Source organism: Daphnia pulicaria, chromosome 6, assembly GCF_021234035.1.
Source record: "Daphnia pulicaria isolate SC F1-1A chromosome 6, SC_F0-13Bv2, whole genome shotgun sequence".
NCBI classification, from domain to species: domain Eukaryota; kingdom Metazoa; phylum Arthropoda; class Branchiopoda; order Diplostraca; family Daphniidae; genus Daphnia; species Daphnia pulicaria.
The window spans coordinates 10,576,994-10,599,841 of record NC_060918.1 but is presented as its reverse complement, the minus strand read 5'-3'; the positions used below and the strand labels follow the sequence as shown (position 1 = coordinate 10,599,841).

At 43.0% G+C, this 22,848-nt stretch overlaps 2 protein-coding genes across 2 annotated transcripts in view; one reads left to right on the top strand and one right to left on the bottom strand.

The window, feature by feature from the left end:
• The window catches only part of LOC124343191 (neuronal acetylcholine receptor subunit alpha-10-like), a 35,616-nt gene extending 22,543 nt beyond the window's left edge, over positions 1–13,073 (bottom strand). The window contains exon 1 of the mRNA XM_046796417.1: positions 12,994–13,073. Coding sequence (XP_046652373.1) covers positions 12,994–13,009 — 16 coding nt within the window. The 5' untranslated portion in view covers positions 13,010–13,073. The remainder of the gene's footprint in view (positions 1–12,993) is intronic.
• LOC124343129 (unconventional myosin-If-like) lies at positions 52–22,406 on the top strand. Its single transcript, XM_046796270.1, has 28 exons — positions 52–1,074; positions 2,865–2,990; positions 3,097–3,186; positions 3,353–3,447; positions 3,518–3,695; positions 3,789–3,951; positions 4,229–4,336; positions 4,480–4,611; positions 4,699–4,817; positions 4,906–4,971; positions 5,108–5,206; positions 5,274–5,342; positions 9,811–9,981; positions 10,499–10,665; positions 11,131–11,268; positions 11,381–11,530; positions 11,879–12,023; positions 12,105–12,225; positions 12,318–12,481; positions 12,590–12,745; positions 12,821–12,960; positions 13,030–13,178; positions 13,242–13,465; positions 13,588–13,843; positions 19,059–19,254; positions 21,340–21,469; positions 21,770–21,848; positions 22,016–22,406. Exons 1-28 carry the CDS (start codon positions 1,072–1,074, stop codon positions 22,090–22,092), a joined length of 3,711 nt encoding a protein of 1,236 aa, XP_046652226.1. The 5' UTR covers positions 52–1,071; the 3' UTR covers positions 22,093–22,406.
• Positions 22,407–22,848: the final 442 nt, after the last annotated feature.

Sequence of the window (22,848 nt, the reverse complement as noted above, 5' to 3'; positions counted from 1 at the left end):
ATTTGCCAAAAGATTTGAGCTCAAGGACAAAGTCTGTATTCGCTCTGGGGATCGATCGATGTCTTGCCATCGAACATTTTCCTTTTACAAACTTTAACGACGCATCGATTGCGCCGACAAGTCGCCATGCGAGACTGAAAGAGAAAGTTTCGCCGAGTGTGGACTGTGTGTGTGTTGGTGTATTACTTAACCCAAGTTATGAGTCACCCAACAACACTGCCCTCTATGAAGAACCAAAAGTAGTTTTTTTCGCCTGCGGGTCGTAAAAAAAGGCCCAAGAAAAAACTGAATAGCTGATGCACGTATAATAAATACACCAAATAAAAAACAACAAAACCCGGATGAAGGCGGGTTCTCTCATATTTCTATTTGTTTCGAACCGTATCAAGCTTCCCCTATCTCCCACTACTATCTCCACCACACACGCAAACGAAGTACGACGTCGAAACAGACCAAACCTACCGGTACGAAACCTAGACTTCTGCTGCTGCAGCAGTCCACCACAACAACAAGTAGGCTTGACGGGAGGGAAAGTTGCTCAAGTCTCTTTTTCTTTTCTGATTCGTTCTGTTAGCCGTGAGTGTGTTCAACAAAAACCAGCCACCGCTCTCTATCTTGTTTTCCACCTCGTTATTTTGTTGTTGTGTTCAGTTGAAAGACGACAGAGACTGCGAACAGTTCTCACCGAATTATCGCGCGGCTGGGCCGGCAACAACGTGAAAAGGAATTCGGGAAAAATAGTTTTGTGCTTCACAAATCGTTTCAACAACCGAAACAAAATTGCAACACATCTTTTCGGGAATACACAAGTGTGGGCGTTACTGTGCAATTACATCAAAAGTATCGTAACATTAGAAGCCAAGATAAGACAGATGGCCAAGTGAACTTATCGTGTGCTACTGATCAAGGGGATTGAAGAGGGGAAAAGATTAAAAAAACGACAGAACTGAGCGACAACAAAGGTTCAACGTCGACTAGGGAGTGATAAAATAATATTCAAGTGCCTCGTGTGCATGTCAAAATAACTGCAGGTGTCATTTCCAAGGACTAGTACCAGAATTCGACATAAAAATGGTAAGTCCTAATGTTCTGAAATGAAAAAAAAAAAAGCTCGTGCCAGACACGCGATGAGTCATTGCAGTGAATTGATGGCATTGATTACAGTTATTTACGGTTGCTTGTGTTTACGTTTGGGGTTTTTCTTCGTCAATTAATAAGGGGCTTGTAGCAGAGGCACTCGGGCGTATTCTGCATTTCCTCTTTGGGGAGTGCGTACTGGAGAGGAGGTAGGATACACGACCGGACGGAAACCCCAACTAAAAAAATATTAGGGCGTTGGCAGCGATAGTGTTTATCGCACTTTGTGTCACCCTCCTACACTCATCGTCAAGCGCTGCCTGTCTTCCAAAATCGATTTCAAATTTTTGCTGATTTTTTCTTTACGTGTAGACCGGTATTCGAATTACGGTCGACTCCTTTTTGGCCTCTGCTAAGGTCTTCTTGATCTTGTGGGACTTATTATTAACGGTTCAGTTGCTAAGCCGAATAGAAAAGATAAGAATAACGCAATTTGCTGCTTAAATTAAAGTACCGTAAGTTGAGGCACTTTCTACTCCGTCGATCTGTCGAAATAGGGCCCCTTCGAAAAAACACAAACTCCAAGGCGTCTGACAGCGCATAATCAACAAAATACACACAAATCACGTGCCGGAATGAAAACTTTCCTGTTTGTCAAAAAAAGGTCGAACAACGGCAAACGCTTTTTGTGTTGCCAGCCTACCTACCTATGTTTTAAGGTTTCAAAAAGTAGCTAGCCTATGAGTCTGATTAATCGAAACGAGAAGAAGAAGAAAAAAAAAAAGGCAAACCAGGAACTTGTGTTATCAGTCGCTCGGTTGGTAATATCAACATAATGTGCGCTACTGGGGGAATAATTGATTATTCGTCATCCAATTAAGTCGAATGAGCCGGGACAAGGAGGGTTGGGATTGGAAGACAACCTACCCTTCTCTTTTTACCAACGCAGACGCAGACGCCGACGACGTCGACAGGACCCGTGGAAATTGGGGGGGACAAGCTAAAGCGTCGACGCACCCGGCAGGATTTAATCCAATTACAGGCAGAAGGACAAGGGAAACAGAGAAGCAACAATAAGGACATTTTCAAAATAGGAAAAAGGGCAGGTGTATAGAACGTACTGAAATCCCTATACTTAGACATCAGTACGCGTTTGTCAACGAGTTGGGCGAGGATGTTGCGTAAAACTGGCAGATCGAAACCGCCGAGTGTATTGGAAACGGGGCCAAGTTGGGGTGTTCAAGATGAGCCATTACAATTATCTCCAACCAGATCGGCAACGCTTCCGCGGATGGGTAAAAAATCGCGAGCTCCAGCCATACCACCACCGGAGCCAAACTCCAGGTTGGCGAAAGTGGGTCGTCCGCGTACAGCGATAACGACCGGTATGGCGACGTTCCATCATCCGCGGAGAAAGTTTCACATCCCATGTAAGGGCAGGCCCATCCTGCCGACAGACGACGACGAGGTATATTACAATGAACGATCGTCTTCTCGTTTTGCCTGACAGTTTTTTACTCAGCGAAAAGAAAATTTCGACAAAATGGATTAGATTTCCCCAAAAAACCAGCTCATCTTTTTTTCCGGGATTTTCTCCTATTTTCGTCAACCGGTTTTATGTTAATGGCTCGTCCAAGTGTCATAATAAAGTCCCAATGTCCATTCCAGTCACGCGTTTAGTTTATGGCGGAAAAATGTAGGAAAAAACCAGCCTGGATTCTTAAACTAACATGTGATATTTGACTTTCGAAGATTGGAAAATCAACGTTTTTCTTATCTCCCAACAGGTTTACCACTGGCAATCGCACAATGTCAAGACGGCCGGCGTGGATGACATGGTATTGCTCTCTCGAGTCACCGAAGATGAAATCGTCACCAATTTGCGCAAACGTTACCTTGATGATCAAATATTTGTAAGTTGGTCAACTTTCACAGCTTTTTATCAAACAACAAAAAAAACTGTGCCAACTCTCCAGTAATAAATCACTTTTATTACTCGAAAAAACCAAAAATATTTAGACGTACATCGGCCCAGTCCTCGTTTCCGTCAACCCATTCAAGACTATGCCTTACTTCACCGATAAGGAAATCGAGCTTTATCAGGGAGCTGTAAGAATAAATATTAAACAATTTCCGTTTTTGTTTCAAGCATCGTTCGGTTGAATTCGTTCACCCCGACCGCTGCCACAGAAAGAAAAAGGCCGACAATTGGCCTTATCACATTTCCTGTTGAATTTAATTTTCTCGCTATTTTCTTTCGTGATATGCAACGCAGGCTTCTTATGAAAATCAACCTCATGTCTTCGCTCTGGCAGATAACATGTACCGCAATATGTTAATCGACGCCGAAAATCAATGCGTCATCATCAGGTATAATTACCGTCGGGAACGTCTTTACCTGTTTTCTTTACTTTTTCTCTTTCTTTTCGTATCAAATTAGTGGCGAGTCCGGAGCGGGTAAAACAGTAGCCGCTAAATACATCATGAATTACATAGCTCGTGTGTCAGGAGGTGGCGATCGTGTTCGCCATTTAAAAGACGTTATCCTCGAGTCTAATCCGTTACTGGAGGCCTTTGGCAACGCCAAATCGGTCCGCAACAACAATTCTAGCCGTTTTGTAAGTTTCCTGACACAGATTCCAGATACACACACAACAAAAGAAATCATTTTCATTAAAAAAATTATTTCTTGTTATTCTTTTAATTCTCAGGGCAAGTATGTCGAGATTCAATTCTCGACTGGAGGCCAGCCAGTAGGCGGAAAGATTTCCAATTTCCTACTGGAAAAATCCCGCGTTGTCATGCGCAGTCGCCATGAAAGGAGCTTCCATATTTTTTATCAATTGTGCGCTGGAGCCGACTCCCGTATGGAAGGTAAGGCGTTGAACTTAAGTTTGACTCGGACTACCAATGGCGACACGACACTCTGTACCCAAACACCACAGTTGGTTTCAGAATGACTCGTCACAAAACAAAGTTTTCAAACTTTTCCAAGTATATTTCACATTCCTTAAAAAAAGATATCCTCATTCCCAAAAAATAAGTTAAAAACGAATCAATAAATAAGATTAAAAAAACAAAAACAAAAAACGGTTGAAATTTTGACGAGCAATTTTTTTTTTTGTTTGTTTTTGTTTTTTAAATGTTGCAGAGCAATTGGGCCTGGCCAGTCCGGAGAATTACGCCTACCTCAGCCAGAGCGGCACTTATACCGTCGAAGGCACTAACGATGTTCAAGAGTTTCAAGAAACTATGAAAGGTAATATACGGAGCAATTCAATGGTGAAAGGAAGAAAAAGAATTTAAATTTCAAAACTTTTTTTTTTTTTGTTTTGTTTTCGGTTTCAAACTGATTCGACGCGTGGATTTCTTTCGTTGAATAATTCAAACGAAATATCATAGCCATGTCCGTGGTGGGCCTCAGTGATCAAGAACAAAAAAACGTTTTACAATTAGTATCCGCCATTCTACACCTAGGCAACATTTCTTTCGTGGAAGATCGGAGCAATTTCGCCAACGTCCATGACGACCGATGTAAAAACTAAAAAGAAGAAGAAAGAAGAATTTTTTTCAAAACAGTACAAATTTTAAAGCCATACTTCAACGTTATTTAAATTTTAGATTTGGATTTCCCGGCCTTTTTGCTCGAAATTGACTCGGTGGCTTTAAAGGCCAAGCTGACGGGCCGGATATTTGAAAGCCACCGAGAACGAGTGAACATGACCCTCAACGTCGAGCAGGTGAACTGAATTCCCTTTCGATTTTCAAACTGTTAAAGCAATTCAATTTAAAAGTCAATCGTTTAACGATGAATGAACACCACCATAGGCCTGCTACAGTCGGGATGCTTTAGCCAAAGGATTGTACAGTCGAATGTTTGATTTCCTCGTTCAGGTAATCATTATCTACCGCAGCAACTTTACTAGCTTAAAGAAATATAGAAAAACTGGCCCTTTCTTGAATGGGGGGGGGGGGGGGAGTTGATCAATTGGAATAACAAAGTAACAGTGGGCTCGTTTCTTTTTTTTAGAAAGTAAACACTGCCATGGTAACGACGACTCCAGGATACAGCACTGGCATTTTGGACATTTATGGCTTTGAAATCTTTGAAAAAAACGGATTCGAACAGGCAAGTGATCAGAAAGATAAATTTTGAGAAGAATATAAATGAGTTAATTGCCTAATGCATTGTACAGTTCTGCATCAACTTTGTCAACGAGAAATTGCAGCAGATCTTCATCGAACTGACGCTCAAAGCCGAACAGGTAAGAAATTTGTTTGAAACATTTCGGGATATAAATATTGCGAAGGGGTACGAGAAGGAGACGTGAGAAAAAAAAGTTTCAAATCATAGGGGGGAGAGAAAGGTAATAAAAAAAAGTGATCAAAGTTCCTGGTACTGCACTACAAAAGTCCGATGCGAGACAGTGTCTTCTTAAACTTGCACCAGTACGTATAGCAATAGTCATAGGTCCGGGAAATAATGTTAAAATTGTAGTCGTCGTATTCCGGTCGGAAGTTCTGGTCGTGTCGATCGATTGATGGTCGGATTCGTGGACGCATTCCGTGTCGAATAGGATATGGGCGAGAATATTGTCTGGCTTCTTCTTCTTCGCCAGATTTTGTGTCAACTGCTACAACTTCTTCGATAACTTTAGTCACATCAACTTCTTCCTTGACATTTTCTTCCGAGAGAAGATTGCGGCTGTTTCCGGCATTCTTGATAATAGTTGCGGAGGCGGATGCGACCAGGTTGCTGCTCTCCGGCTTATTCTTGAGGCTGAGTTCGATGTTCTCAATCTCCGTTACCGATTCGGCGAGTCCTGGATCTTCCGGAGTGGCCTCTGTTGTGAAGACTAAGAATTGCTGCTGGGCTTCCGTTTCAGTAACATCTGACGCAGCTGGACTCTCAGTTCCCAAATTGGCTGAAATTATAGTCACATCCAAATTAACTGAACCGGAATCGTCAGCTACCACATCTAGTGGAGCATAGGAATCGTTATCGGGATTGGCTCCTGATCCGGACTGGACATTTGATTCATCATTAGCTTCGGTTGATAAAACAGCAGCTGATTCAGCTTCCGTCGAAGTCTCATCAGATTCTGGGCTCGATCCTGATAGAGTTAGCGAGCCCAAAAGTACGGATGGGCCGCCAGTTAATATAACATCCGTCACAGCATCATCATCTTCATCTTTCAAGATGTTTTCAGTTGTAGCTTCGGTTGTGGTTTTCGTCGTCAAATCTTGTTCGGTAGGACTAAGGTCCGATTCATCATCTGCAGCCACTTCAGGCAATGGGGCAGGCCCTTTGGGTGGAATCGGTGATGTGGAATATTCCGTCGAAGATTCTTCAGCTAGAGTTGTTCCATCTCCAACTGTCACATTCTCTTCTTCGAATACAGCGTCAGTTGTCGAATCCGTTGTGGTTGCCAAATATGCATCGCTGGGGAGAGCCCCGGTGGGGTAATTCAGAAATGAGAACGAATCATTCCCGAAAATTAAAATAGTGTGAATTATAGTGTTAACTATTTCTGTTGTTCCGGATTCTTCTGTCGTTGTCTCTTCATTGCTCAAGCTGTCCTCCGTTGTTAAAACTGTTTCGGCAGGGAGAAACCCGGTTGGGTAATTCAGATATGAGAAATTATTCCCGAAATGCAAAATAATGTTTTCTGTTATTCTGGACTCTTCTGTCGTTGTCTCTTCATTGTTCAAGCTGTTCTCCGTTGTCAAAACTGTTTCGCCTGGGTAGGCATCCCCAGAAACATTTACATGATTGTCCACAAGCAGCCCTTCGGTCTGAGATTCTTCTGTTGTTCCATATTTGTCCGTGCTAAAATCTGATTCGCCATAACCAATGATCCATGGCACGGGACTCGAAAACTCTGTCGAGAGTTCGATTGAAGAGTCAGTTGTTTGTTCCTCCACTTTAGCGACTGTCGTCTGTTCGACGGATTCATCGTTCGTTTGGTCGGATTCACTATCGACTTTCAATGCTTCCATGATCGAAAGATTACCAAAGTCTTGATTTACGAGCGATACAACGCCAGCAGCGTCCGTGACTGGTTCGGTCGTTGGCGTCGGATCAGAGGACGATGATTCAATTTCGTTCGACAAGGATTGCTGCGTGACGGTTGCCAGCTCAAGTGTGGGGCTATTCGATTCCTCCGTGATGGCGACGGTGCCTCCCGTTGAAATCGACAGTGTATCGGTGACGGCCACCTCATCTGCTTCCGCCGAAGTGATTGAACTTTGGCTTACGCTCGAAAGTTCCGTCGCCGATGAGGGCTCGACTGTGGTCTCTTCAGTAAGGGAAACAGAAGTTACGGCTGTTGTCGCAGACTCTAGTTCTTGTTGTTGTTGTTGCTGAGGTTGGAGATCGGTCATGGTGGCATTGGGATCCATAGTCATGAGGAGAACACCACCAGGAGGGAGGCCGATGCCAGACAGACCGGGCAAAGGCTTTTTTACGGGTGACTGGATGATCCAGGAATTGGGTTTTAAAGAATTGGCTTCATCAACCGTTCTTTGTTGACTCGATGCCACGGCAGCCATCAGCCAAACGGCAACCAATACCTTCGCCATTAAGTTGTTGCTGTTTATCCGTTGTAGAGATGCCATACTATAGTCTCTTCTTTATTCAAGCCAAACAGAAAAAGTTGCTGTCTAACTGTCTGGGTTTTTGTTTTCGATTGAATCAGAGAAGCACACGCAAAGGAGTTTAAAGGGGGAGAACACGATCTTTAGTTTTCAAAAAAATATTTTTTTTTTCTCGGGGGGAGAGATTGAAGCGGCTGTGACCGCAGTCTTCAACTAACTGGAGGCCACACGGAAGAGCACCTTTTTATATGGTAGGGAGTACAAGACAGAAAAGAGCGAGCGGGAGAGAAGCGCAGCTCGCGTGTTGAATGAGTTTCACAGAATAGAAAAAAAGAGCCAACGGGTTGGTGGCCCAGCCGGGGGAGTTTGGTGGTGTTCTTCCCTCCTCCGCCGTTTGGTGTTGTTGCTGTGCAACCGACGCAATCCAGCCCAACCCCTCTTCCTCCCGTTCCCATTCCCCCACCCTCCCTTCCGTGAGGTTCCGTCCAGGTATCCAAAAGTCCCGATTTTCATCACTGCCCTCCCTTTTCCTTCCTTCATTGGGGCTCTCTTTTCCTGCAATCGATGCGTTACGTGCGGGTCAATAAAATGACGTGACCCACCAACCGTTGGCCAACTTTTCTACAGTCTGTACCTCCAGAAAAAAAATGCAGGTGAAAAAAGAAAAAAAAAAATTGAAAATATGTTATTGCCGACAGAGCCTGCTAACTTTGTTTCTTGACGGTTATGGAGCACTGGCGACTGGCTAGCGAATGTACCACGCTGATACGTCTTTTTCTTATTTTATTTCGTTTCACAACATTGGCTGATTATATCAAACGAGATCCCAAGTCTTTCAACCATGAAACATTCGCCGCTGAAATCAACACACACACAAAAAAAAAGAATCGAACTAACAAGCTCGAAGCTGCTGGGAAGTGCGGCTCGCTCCGTACAGGTCGAGCGCCAGCTGATTCTGGAAATCTTCGTGGTTTTCACGGCCCACGCGTGTGTCATCAGGTCGTGCTATTTCCAAGGACGTCAACGGGGTTTTACAAAATGGCTTTCAAACATATTTCCTGGGACTGGCGTCGCAGACGATAAATTCCTTCCAGTCAGCTAATAATGCAGACAAAGACAAAAAAGAATCCCGGAATACAAAAGATGAAAAATGACAAGCCTTTTAATGCGAGTCCTTTTCAAATCGAGATCCCTCATGGCGAGAATGATCAAACAGCCTCAATTGCGGCGCCAAAAGTCTCGTGAAATAATAAGAAGTCTTAAGAAAAAAAAAAATAAATGTTTCTAACGGTTTTCTCATCTCTCGTCTTTTTTAAGTCGATCCATTATGTGTGTGTGGGAACGCACCATCCAGCAGGTCTTCTCTTCCAAGTCGTGCGTCTTTTCTTCTTTTTGATGAAGGCGTTCACACCGCAGCACCAATTGCTGTAGACGACCTACAGTACAAATGGACGTCCTATACCTCGCAAACCTGCCGCCGGTCAATAACACATCCTGGCAAGGACATAACGAGTATCCCCAAGTTGCGCAAACGCTCGGAAGGACTACATAGTATACATGGTTCTTCTTAGCTTAGCTCGCCTAAAAATATCTTTAGAGCAGAAAGATTGTATTTTTTTTTATTTTCGTTAAATGAGAGCACACTAATCAAAGGGTCGTCCGCGTGTACACCAGCAATGGCGTTTCGCTTTGGCTTTACCGTTAGAGCTAAGAGAGCCTTGGAGCGGCTTCCATTGCGTCTTTGTATCGCGAGTCAAGTGGTATCATCGGAGAAAAGAATGGTAATGGTCAAATTAGCGAAGCAGAGATCACGATCCCGCCAAAGTTATCACATGTAAGATAATTCCGGCAGGACATTCACTACTGTTCTGCTTTGCTTTGATGATATGCAAGAAGCCTTTCCTTTAAATGTCAAAAGAAATAATCAGCAAGCAAAAGAAAAAAGATCTTGGTAGAAAAAGAATTTCTGAATTCTTTGATAACGACGAGACGAGGTCATATTCGGACGACGCCCCAAAAGTGGCCGAGGCAGCTAGTGCCTGGCGCCATCACGTCGATGCTCCTGATGATGACGATCGTCTCTTTTTGTTAATATCTTTTCATTTTTTTTTCTTCTTCTCCCCAATGGAACAATAGGAGGAGTACGTACAAGAGGGCATCAAATGGACGGCAATAGACTACTTCAACAACCAAGTCGTCTGCGAGCTGATTGAAGGACGTCGACCTCCTGGTGTGTTGGCCATCCTGGACGACGTGTGTGCGACACTTCACGCCGTCAGCGAAGGTGCAGACAACGACCTCAAGCAGGTGAGATACACACAAAAAGACGAATACATTTTAAAAAACGTCGGGTAATCATGAAAAACGACCTCGTTTTATGATTAATAAACCAACAATTCCTCCACGTCTTTCATTCCTTCCCTTGCCCGTCGTTAAAGTGTTAAAGACCCCGTGTGCGTCTGTGCGTTGCGTAGCCTCTGCTGGAACGTCTGGAGCCTACAACCTCTAACGCTTACCCAAAGGGCAATCTGTCTGACAATATTCAGGGTCCAGAAACAGTCGTGGAGAAGAAAAAAAAAGTGGCTTATATTACAACACAAGGGAGGAAGCAACGTTAAACTACACACTTAACAATGACACTGCTCAATCGATGGCAGCATAAATTGATTTACAGTCGGGTGGAAAATGAATTCACGAGATTCCATTTTACAACCTTCGGTTTTGTTTTTATGTTTCGTCATCGTTTGATCGAATGTTCTCAACCAAATTTAAAACAGTAAAACTAAAGTCTGATTTTTTCTTTTCTTTTTTTTTTTTTGAACAGAAACTCTGCTCCGGAGTCGGGAACCATCAACATTTTGAGTCATGGAAGTCCGGCTTCACTATTCACCATTACGCCGGAAAAGTTAGCTACGAAGTGGAAGGTTTCTGCGATCGCAACCGTGACATCTTTTTCAACGACCTCATCGAACTCATGCAAAATTCTAAGAAGTACGCAATTGTTCAACATAAAAAAAGAATGGCCTTCCCCACCCCACCCATCTTCTTTCCTTTGTGTTTTCGTTCGTGTTTTCCCTTTCGAAATCACGGAAGCGGTTCAACACAAACGAGTCTGCATGGTGAGCAGCTTCGACAACCAGAACCGATTCGGTTATTTACCGTCGAGTTCGATATGATGAGACTCATCAGCACAAGGCGGTTTGCCTTTAATTCAACAATTGCCTTTGGGGGGTCTTTGCTTTTTTGGCTTCCCTGTTTATTCACCACACCATGACCAGAAGAAACGAAGAATTCAACCGAGCAAATCTAATTTTTTTTTTTTTCTTTTTTGGTTTATTATTATTTATTTTTTTTTTTGCTATCAAACTTTTTCGGAAAACAATCGAATTAATGGCTTTTCTCATTCAATTTTCCCTCCTTTTGTGTACGTGTGGTTGGGACTTTTTCGTGGAATAGTTCGTTCGTTCGCGGTCTATTTCCTGAGGTACTGGCTTCCAATACAAAAACGCGTCCCACTACGGCCGGTTCCAAGATCAAATCGCAAGCCAATCAGCTGGTTGAAGCTCTCATGAAGTGTACACCACATTATATCAGGTAGGACGACGAAGGTCGTTTTTATTTTAGCCGCAAACCAAAAATAAAATTAACGTTCGTTTTTTTATTATTATTATTTTCTAATAATATTCCCACTGATAAAAATACCAAGGTGCATCAAACCGAACGAGACCAAAAGGCCGCACGACTGGGAAGAGCCGAGAGTAAAACACCAAGTGGAATATCTCGGCCTCAAGGAAAACATTCGTGTCCGGCGGGCCGGATTCGCCTACAGGAGACCGTTTGAAAAATTCCTCAAAAGGTAATTTGTAAAAAGAATTTGAAAAAACAAAAACTGGTTCGTCATTCCAGCAATACTACGCAAGTACTACGTGCTCCATAGACCTACTGACCCGAGAATTCCGTCTCACGATCTTTTCGCCATCCCGATTCTACGGGCCAAACCCTTGCGGGGGTTGAAAAACAAAGTCGAAAAAAATTTTTCGTTCATAGTGAATGATGAATGCACAAAGAAGGTTTACCGTTATTTTCCAATTTATCCCGGAGATAAGTTCTCGGTTCAACAAGCAGAAAAACGGGAGGAGTCGTTTAAATGAACTCATTCCGACAATGTCTATTTTTTTTTTTTTTTACTTTAAAACCTCTACAGATACGCCATCATCAGCAAGCAAACGTGGCCAACATGGAAAGGCGATCCACGAGCCGGAATAAAGATTGTCATGGAAGCAGTCAATATGGACACGGCTGAATATCAGCTAGGCAAAAGCAAAGTCTTTATCAAAACGCCTGAATCGGTATGAAAGCGTAAAACAAAAATTGAATAGAAACGAAAAATTTCAAAGATCAGATAACGTAATTTATTCATCTCAATACAGCTGTTCTTGCTGGAAGAGATGAGAGAGCGTCGATACGATCACTATGCGCGTGTCATTCAAAAAGCCTTTTGCCGTTACTTTGCTCGAAGACAGCGCCAGAAGCAACGCGAGCAAGCGGCCGGTATAATCATCACATCACTCCCTTTTTTTTTTTTTGTTAAAAATGTTTCAAGTGTCATTAAGTTAACCATCGTCTCTCTATGTCTGTTGAAGAAATTGTATTCGGGAAAAAGGAGCGCCGGAGGTTCTCTCTCAACCGCGGATTTGTCGGCGATTACATCGGTTTGGATAATCAACCGGCTCTACGCGCTCTTGTCGGTAAACGTGAAAAAATCGAATTCGCCGAAACTGTTTTCAAATATGACCGACGATTCCAGGTACGTACACTTTGTTTGAATCATGTTACAACAAGATGATGACAAGACATGATTCACGAGGGTTGCCTTGAACTGTTTTAAAACCCGTTTTTTTTTTGTTCCGCACAGGCTACAAAGCGTGATCTCATTTTGACGGGAAAAACCATCTTTCTGATCGGCCGTGAAAAAGTAAAAAAGGGGCCAAAAAAGGGTCAGATCATTGAAGTGGTGAAACGAAGGATACCAATCGAAACAATCAGGCAAATATCCACCAGTACCAAGCAGGTATAAAGTGAATTGCAAAGTGCCAACATTGTTTCCTCTTTCACGTAATCAAAAAACTTTGTTTCAATTGTGCAGGATGACTTCATTGTCTTGCAAGTCAACAACGAATATGACACACTTATCAGATCCATCTTCAAGACAGAACTATTGTCCACCCTCAATCGAAAGCTGAGAGAGAACTTCAACAGAGTTCTCAGCATGAATTTCACAGACAAGTAAATTTCACATAGTTAAAGTTTTCTTCCTACCTTGAGATGACAGCATGTTGACATTCTACCCTTTAGCATGGAAGTCTCCATTAAGAAAGAAGGTTGGTCTGGGGGAGGGCTCCGGCAAGTGAAAGTGATTGCAGGAACTGGTGAAGATCCAGCCTTGAAAGTGTCTGGCAAAACTCTGATAGTCTCCATCGGTCCTGGATTGCCCAACACAATGAGTAATGCAATCAATCACACATGTTTCATGACATCATTTATCATATTCATTTCCTGTATTGCAGGGCCATCCCTTCGATTGGAACCAGACAACGAAACATTGCAAATTGCTCGTCGCGTGGTCACTGTCGTGCATTCGAACAAAGGAATTAACAACAATAATCACATACCTCGTAATCAGGCACCAGCCAGGCCACCTCATGTTCAAGGAAGAAATTCAGGAAGTACAGTCGGTCAACTTCGACCTACCAGAAACGCGCCACCAGCACCTATCAATCCTGCACCAAAGGTAATTTTTATTAAATCATTCAATAAATCAATTAAATTTAAAAAAAATGAAATTCAAAAAATTAAAAGGTTATTTTTTTATATACATATAAAACATAAATTTAAATTTTTTCAAAAATAAAGGCGCCCATAAATCTGACAGCCACGCGACGTGACAACTGCTATGTGGAGCCACCTGGCGGTCTGAAAAAGAACCCTTCATTCAATCGTTCGTCGAGAGCTCCACCGCCACCGTCTCATCCTCCTCCGGCCAATCAGCCTATCATTCGACCAATTGGCAGTCAAGTCGGCAGTCAAGTCGGCAGTCAAGTTGGCAGTCAAGTCGGAGGATTCCGTCTTCCCAATCCCGGAGCCTTTCGATTACCGAGTGTCGTTCCAGGTAAGGATCACCGATATCCAATCTGTTTAATCGAAATAAGATTGAGCGAGAAAGATGGGCGGCTATCGTGGACAAGGACAGACACGAACTCTGCGAATGCGCACAATCTTGGTCAACAACAATAACAACAAAAGAAGCCAATGTAAATGAGGTGGAGGTCGAGGAACGAACGTTATGCTAATGCGGTCTAGCGGAACGGAGAGAATTTTCAATCAACTCGTGAGAAACGATGGTAATGAGCTTTCCAATCGTCTCGTTGGTTATTGGCTGTCGTATATCACGTCGATAACTGATCGCAATATGAGGCCATTGTTGAGGCAAAATATTTTTTTTTTAAAATAATTCCCTGAGTCCCAATAAAAAGAGAAGAGAAAATTCCCGCTGGCATTCCCATAAATATACCTCAGCCAGAGGTAACCGAGACCGGCGCGTCTTATGCACACGCAATTTGAATTAAGAGTCTCTTTTTACGACCTACTGGCCAGTGATGGCATAAATCAGCGCCAGCAGTTGGCTCATTGAATTTCGTCAACGACGTACTTTTTGAAATGCTGATAAGTCTAATTGGGCCAAATTCCCGCTGAATCTGGACGATTCAGCTCTGACTTCATAGCGTCTACTCGATTCCTATTCTGAATATCCGGGAAGTGACTCATATCCATTTCTGCATGTTTCGACTGAGAGCTCTTGCAGCTATTTACTCTCCAATGCGCATTATTTCACATGTTCCTTGATGAAATTGAATCAGCGAGCGTGACGCAATTGAGTCGTCGACTAAAGCGTGGACAGGGTCGCTGGGTTTTCGATCGACTTGTTGAGAAAATCATTCCCTATATAACGCAATTACACATTGCGTTAACCAAATGACTTCCCTCTGCAATCGCGGAACGTATCAACGCGCCCGGTGACTGGCGGGTCTGTTTTGATTAAGATATTTTTTGTTTGTTTTTCTTATTCTTCTTTTCCCTAATCAAATTGTCCGTCTGTAAACTATGGCGTGGTTTTTCACAAGACGAAAAGGCTGTGATTTTATTCCTGCCGATAGATTATTTTTTCCTTGAAGTCTTATATGAATATAGGAAACTCACTAGTTCCCATCGACCAGCAGCAGGAGGATCGTTACGGATATCAATCAAGCGACGCAGCCGTGTGCTACTCTAAAGAAACGAGGAAACGGAAGCCACACACACCAGCACCGTGGTCACAGCTGCTGCATTACAGCATTAGTAGTCGCGCCATCGTATCTCTCTTGGTCAGCTGCTCTTGGCTGGGGATTCTCCTTTTATTCGGCTTAAATAATAAGTTGCGCATATACGTATAAGATGACCGGACCAAGGCCGCTCGCCGAGGTTTTTGTTTGCTGGGCCATTCGGTCGCTTTTTATAGTTTGTCTGGATATCCTATATAATCGCCAGGACACTCACCGCGTTCCGAGTAATGCTCAAGCCTCAAGGCTCCATTCTTCTTCTACTTCTCGATATACTCTATAAGCTAAAAAAGACACTGGAGAAGAAGAAGAAGAAGAAGAAGAAAAAGAAGTTGAGGTGGCGGGGAACTTTTCGGGCTGGGGGTTTTACACAATGGCCGCAGCCACCCGTCAAGGAAACGAGAGAGGGAGGACGTCGGTGGTATATAACAAGCAAGACGCTTGTTGATGATGATGCATGATAGTAATAAAAAGAAGGGACTAGTTTATTAAGATGGGGACTATTTTTCTTATAAGAGAGAGACGCGCGGTCACACACGGATTTTTGTTTTCTTTCTCAGTTGGAAATCGGTTGGTCGATTCCGGTCTGCGTGTGTGTGTGAGCAGCGGAATGGAATGAGTCATCCGAGAGAGTGCATCCGATCCGTCGAACAAGACCAGCAGATCCGCCACATACCACAGACGACGATACGACCATTAATTTCGGATTGATATCTCTGCAGGAGGGGGGCACTGGGCAGCAACAACTGCGGATGAAATAGGAAGACGACGACGACGATAGGACCAAGGAGGAGTGAAGAGGGTGGACGACCTCAAGAGATTTGTTGTGGGAATAAGGCAGGACGGCCGGGGTGGGGCGGATTAAGAATGGGCGGAATTTTAAACACAATCGATGGTGATTATCATCCAAGGAGTGTGCATAGGGAGGGATAAAAACCAGAAACATTCCGCGAATGTCAGTCCTGCCAGTACATTGTGATCTCACACACCTGGTCAAAGATGGAATCAAAAATAAAAGCTATTTACTATGTAGCTCCAAGAATATCCGATGATCTCTCCAGTCAGAATTCCACGGAAAAATATAAAAACTTACCGGACGAGAGGAAGGTTGAATGTAAGCCGATTATATCGATTGTGTCACACGGACAAAAGCATCAGCAAGCCAATATAACAATAATCGTGAAGATGCGCTGCTGCTGTGCCGAGAGAGACTGCGGGGCATTAACAATAACATTGCTGTTGTACGCCACGCTGTGTGTATCCGCTCGTGATTGATTTAAGTGGGCGATTACAAGCCGGTACGGAACATTTTACACAATTTAGGAATTTCGACCGTGAAAATAATAAGAAAAAAGAATAGAAATTTATTCAAAACCTCTTAAGGTAGGACGGACTTTCAAGCAGCTGCATCAAAGACGAAAGCTGCCCGTGACTGTACACGAAAGAAAGAAAGAAAAAGAAGTGTATAAATAATGACTCGGCGGAAAATGTCTGGAATCGTAAATTTCAATTCCGCCTTGTGTCATTATTCGTAACTGGTCAATGTACAAAGTACGACGCACGTTTTTTTCTTTATCTTTTCCTTTTTTTTTCTTCTTTTATGCCTTGCCTCGCCCCCCTTCATTCCTCCCGTTTCAATCGGCTCGTCTGACTAGCGGACGCCAGGGCGATCGATTGAAAACACGCGGGGGCAAGGCTGGCAAGTCCGAGAGTCTATCATTTCGTGTTCAACGGGAGATGGATGACCGGGAAATTAGAAAGAAAAACAAGAACTAGAGCCCGTTGCTTTTGACGGGCCCGATCCATCACAGAGCTGGCTGTTAAAAAATTTTCTTCTTCTTCTTCTTCATTTTTTCCTGTGTACCTTATAACTATTGCGTGTGTGTAGACTACGTGTGTGTGTGTGTGTGTGTGTGTGTGGATAGCTATAGATGCCTCACCACGCCCAGCATTGGTAAATTGGCGGGGATCGCCCGAATTGATTCTCTCCGACGGAACTGTGATTACTCATACGTGTGTATGTCCCCCCCCCCCCTCTCTTCTGTAATGTTCACAATTTTCAGGTGATTATATCTCCCATTCACCTGTAGCGGTAGCGCAATAAGGAATAGGTACCGCGCGTCAGAAGGCGTTCAAATTGCCGCTCGCACTCGGCCATCGTCGTGGCGGCCGCGCCGACGGCCGCCTGTTGCAATTGAAAAGAAAAAAAGAAACGCAATCAAAATCAATTCTGGCAAAGGCAAAAGGCGAATGAAGAAAATTCTCCTTTTTTGGCCGAGAATTTCACGTCCCATGATTCTGCGTTATATTTCAGATCAACAGAGATATTGGCAAAGATGCCAAGTCCTTTCAGGGCTTCTTATAGTCAAATGTCATTTTTTACTGGGCAACCATGTCCATTTCGGGCGTTGTGTTTGCATAGTTAACTATATATAGTTTGATTTTCCCCGACAATTACACAGTTCAACCTGTTTTGGGATTTTTTTTTTTTTTTTTTTTTTTTACGCCATCGTTTGACTCACCAAACACAAAGGTGATGAAGTCATGCAAGTTGTTGTTGTTGCTCGATGGACTCTGGTGGAGGTCCCCACCCATGCTTCCATCCAGGCAGGATGTGCAGAGAAAGAGAGGGAGGCTATATTCTTGGTGGCTTCTTTTGGTTTTGATAATATTCCCGTGATTTCATCTTATATCTTTCGGTTTGATGTATCCCATGACGCGACCCGAGTCATTTGACACTTTTGGCTCCGTTTTTTCGAATCGAGGTTTTCGGTTTCCGTAGAGAGAAGAGGAGCCTGGAATAAGTGTCGTCCGTTTGAGCGTGTTTAGGGCGCGTTTAAAAAAATGATAAAAGTCGCCGTTTATATTAGACCACACCGCTTATAGAAGATAACCTCATCCGTCCTTTCTTGGGAGAGAGAGAAAAACGAAATTCAAACCGCGCGCGGATGACCCTCGTCGACGCTGGAAATCGAGTCACCGAGCAACGATGCGAGAAACGACTGGAATTTTAGATCGTCAGGGCCGAGAATACCGGTACTACTTGTCATTCGAGCAGAACTGGCCAACTTAATGCTAGGAGAGAGGGGATTGGGGGGACAGTCAAGAGAGATGGCTGTGTGGGAAACGAGATAATCAATTCAGGTCCGGATGTTTTTGGTTTTATTTTCTGTTAAGTTATTTGGTTGCCTGGCATTTGTGCTTGAGCTCGGCTATATGAAGTGGATTATGCAATCCACTCTTAGTTCAAACATATCGGCAGCCCCGTTTTTTTTCGCCTTAAATGTATATTTATTCTCTCATAGTCGTCGCTCATCGCTGCAGGGGGCGACACACTGTCGGTTGATTTATTGTTGATTTCAGCATTCCCTTATGTATATCCCCCCGGTGGAAAGTAGGTTTATAGCGGTTGTCTTCTTATTATTATTCTCCGTGTGGCATTCGCAGAGGAAAAAGAATAACGGCCAACAAAACAAAAAATGTGAAGTTGAGGAGATGACTTATTTGAATAACTCGAATCTCCCGGCATGCGCAAATCAACTAGCAAATTCACGGGAAGAAATGCGGAGCTAAAGAAGAAGAAGCAGAACAAGCAACAAGAAAAGAAATAGAAGCAAGTAGTCATGATTTCAGATGATGACACAGTGCGCGCACGGTGTGTTGTCTAACGGGATAGACATTTTTTTGGAGGGGGTTGATAAGGGTCCGTCGAAAATGAATGACCGCCGAGAGACTCTTAAAATTTTCCGCCGCTCTAATAACCAAACCATCCAGCGCTAATCTTTTATTCCTTGTAAACCCGAGGTAAGGTGGGAGGGTAAAAAGAAAAAAAAAAATGGTTTTATGATGATATGCTCAAAGGCTGTGTGTCAGTAAAACAAGAAACCAGGAACGTAAAGAACCTGAAAGGGACAAATCAGTAGTGAAGGGCAAATTATATCCGAATCATGTTGCATAACTGTAAAAAAATTTAAAAAAAAATCAAATTTATTTTTTGATTGGATTCAGGTCAAACGGCAGGTCCGCAAAGACAGCAGCATCCAGGACTGCAAACACGTAATAGCGGTGCGTCAGCCACGGTGCCAGCCTCCGCATCATCACAAGCCGGCGGCGGAGGAGGAGGTTACACCGAACCTCAACAACGGCAACCACAACAACAACAACAACAAGATTTTATGCGAACACCGGACCCGGGCGTCAGCGGGTAACTGATTTTTTCCTCCATCCTCTTCTTCTTCTTCTTTGTGTGTGGGTTTTCTTATATATATTAAATGCCACGGTCACCAGAGAGTCCCTATCGGAACGCCAAGTCCCGCCAAGAACCCACACACACACGCAAACCGAAAAGGATGAAGGAGATTGTAAATTCTTTTTAAAAAGTTGAGGAGGGCTTGAACCCTCGAAAAGCGGCAACCATAGGGCCCCGCCACTATAACACGGAACTGCTCGGCTCCGCGCACTTCGCCTGGGTTGTCCCGTTAACTCACGAAGCCCAGCACGTAGCAGCTAGAGAGTCTACAGCTCAAGGAGCAACAGAGTCGAAAAGAGACAAGCCTGCGCGAGAGAAGAATGAAAAACAATACCATGCCCATATTTGAATAGAGCTAGAATATATACATATACAGCGACGAAAGGCGCACACACAGACACAGACACACAAAAGGATTTATGCGCCACATAGTAGATATATACGCGGAGAGCTGGATAATAATAATGGAATTCTTCCGCGTACGCCACAGGTTTTTTTTTTTGGGATGGTTGCCAGGTGCCAAATAATTTTCCGTACGACCGGAATGAGACTGAAATCTTTTTTGGGTTGTTCTTATTTCGAATGTTGCACAGTGTACGGACTTTTATTGTTTCGCGCCATGTACAGTGGCAGATACGTATCTAGCCATCCGCAAAAATTTCAAAAAAAGAAAATCCACTTGAAAGGGCCAATATGGTCGGGTGACGTCGAACTTTCCGCGTCAATAGTAAAAAAGTTCATCCGGCTTTTCTTTTTTTTATTTTCTTGCCACTATTAGATAGGACCACTCACGGTTCATTGAGAATTCCCCGTTGCTTCTTTATATTTTCCACCGAATAATGCAAATTCGAACGGGAATTTTGTTTTTTTTTTCCTTTTTTTTTTCTATCTCTCGCCAAAAAGACAATGAAATGAAAATGGTAGTAGAACGAATCAGCGGGAAGTCTGAACGTTGTGCGCCGATCGGGGTATAATCTGATTGTTATTCTTATCATTACTCTCCATCAGTCCATCACGATAGCTCTTTGCCTATACCCCCATCATGATCCATCGTGATGGACCTCTTCCGTTATTCAATTCTCCATCCATTTGTCGTTCTTCTCCCATAATGAGCAATTTATTTACGGTCAAGTCGAGGCGGAAATTCTATAAATAGTTCTCCGAAAATGTTCATCCAATGTTTGTCTAAACAACCACGGCACAGTCGGAATGAATTGTGAGGTGACTGTTGATTTCCCATCCGTCTCGTCGACCTTACAAGGTCCTGAATGGCTCCTCTCTCTGCTCGTGAATATTTTTTTCTTTTACAGGCACCGTGAAAGGTTGAGCTTGTACATTATTCAATAGCTGAAGCATTTGCACCGAAAATATCTAGCTAACAGTTTTTTTTTATTTTTGGAGTTCCTCTTCTTTGTCGAACGTTGGCGACTCGTGGAATTTCTTTTTAAACCAACCGCTTGATAACCTTAACCCAGAGAGCGCCAAAAGGAAAAAAATCATCACCGCTGCATGGCCTATAATTGATTATGCACACTTGACGAGACATAGAAGCACCACCAATAAGCTTTTTTTTTTCTTCACTTATACTCTTTAGCGTTACGGAGAAGCCTAAACGCTTATGCACTTGAATGGCAGAAGAGAAACTGTAGGAAAGACGACCGTTATTTTATTTTATTTTTCTTCTCTTTTCTTTTCTTCTTGGTCTCTTTCGGAACCACAGCGAGAAAGAGAGAGAGAAGCCGAAGAAACAATTGACCCTGTAGGAGAGCGCCCAGCTAGACTGAAACGTCCCCATTAGACGCAAACAATAACGGACAATAGCTGTTAGCGCATTGTAGGAGGTCGAATTTTTTTTCCTTTCGTCCATAAAAGAGACTGGAGCGAGAGCGACTAGCCTTTTTTTCTTTTCAATTTTATTATTATTCATTTCAGTTTTATGCGATCCTGCGCATTTTTTTTTTCAATTTGGTTGTGTTGTGTTTTTTATTAACTACATTTTCACATGTTCTGTGTGTGTACACGTGTGTCCAATTTCCCAAGGGTGAAGAGGGCAAGCCTACGCAAATCGCAGTTACTGAAACACCAGCAACAACAACAGCAACAACCTGCACCCAGAGGACCGGCCAAGCCCCGGATTGAGCCCAAACCTCCAGCATTGGCCAAAGCCAGAGTATGTATAAGAGATCTATCTCTATACTAGCTATAAGAAGTGTCTTTTCTCTCCATGGTTAAAATAGTCGGATGGTTTAGGCTATATATGTAGATTATATTGTGCTGCGCGCTATAATATTCCGTGGCGCCTATATAGGATGGCTTATATATTTTATACTGTGCAATCATCGTTTATTGCCCGCATTAAAATATATACGGTCTATAAAACATTTACGCAAGAGAGAAGGATATAATCATCTCAAACGGAAAAAAAAAGTATCACAAATTTCATTTTTTTTTTCCGACTCGATTCCCTCAGGCCCTGTACGTCTACGAGGCCCAGGATACGGACGAGTTGAGTATGAACGCCGGTGATGTCATCGAAATCATTTCAGAAGGTAATAATAATATCCTATAGATGTGACTTCCCCCTTTATTTGATCCTGACTGGTGTATTATTATTCCCTCTTGGCTCATTTCCAATCTTCCCTGGGTTGTATCTCTCGAGCTGCTGCACATACAACATGAGCCCATTTAATCAATTATATTGCTCTGCACCCAATAGATCCCTCGGGATGGTGGCAGGGCCGACTGCGAGGCAAACAAGGACTCTTACCCGGAAACTACGTCCAAAAATTGTGATGACGACATCCCACACGGGACACATACATGATACAAAGCGGAAATGATATAAGCCCAAACGACAGGGAGCGTCGGGGGACGGGGGGAATTCAAGAGAGATTGATCCATGCCTTTTTGATTCGATATTGTAATATCCCCACCGGGGGGATTTAAAAAAGAAGAAGAAGAAAGAAAAACATCCATTCAATTTCGATTTATTATTATTATTTTTTTAACCTTTCAATACAATACACACTCCCGAACTTTCTTATATCGTCATCCTATTAAAGAGTTATATGCCCTTTTTGAAAAAATAAACAAACAATCTTTATTGATTACGTGAAATCCGTTGAAAAGTCAAAGAGTCGAATGAATAATGTGAATGTCTGATGTTGTCTCGTTTTGGCACTCGTATTATTGTTATCCTTAATTCTTTATTTTTTCTTCTATTTTTGTGATTGTCCAACATTTTCGGCTCGTTAAACTGCATGTTGGTTACAATCTGATATAATAATAAACTCCACGCCGACTTGATTGCAGTAAACACAAAGCAACAAAAGGAGTCGTCATTTATTCATTACGTCCCGTTTTTCTCCGATTCCCCGCTGAGAAAATTGTGCAAGATTAAGAGGAGGAAAACATGACGCAAAAGATATTACACTTTCGCTTGTTTGGCGAGAGAGAGAGAAAGAGAAAAGAATTTTCCAGGGAGCGTCTCTCACGTTGTGAATTAGAAAGAAGAAAAAAGGAAACATCGTTAATAAATATCTATAAGAA

Coding starts and splice junctions, on each gene's coding strand:
- LOC124343129 (XM_046796270.1), top strand. Junction 12,226..12,317: donor GCAACGCGAGCAAGCGGCCG/GTATAATCATCA, acceptor TGTCTGTTGAAG/AAATTGTATTCGGGAAAAAG. Junction 12,482..12,589: donor AATATGACCGACGATTCCAG/GTACGTACACTT, acceptor TGTTCCGCACAG/GCTACAAAGCGTGATCTCAT.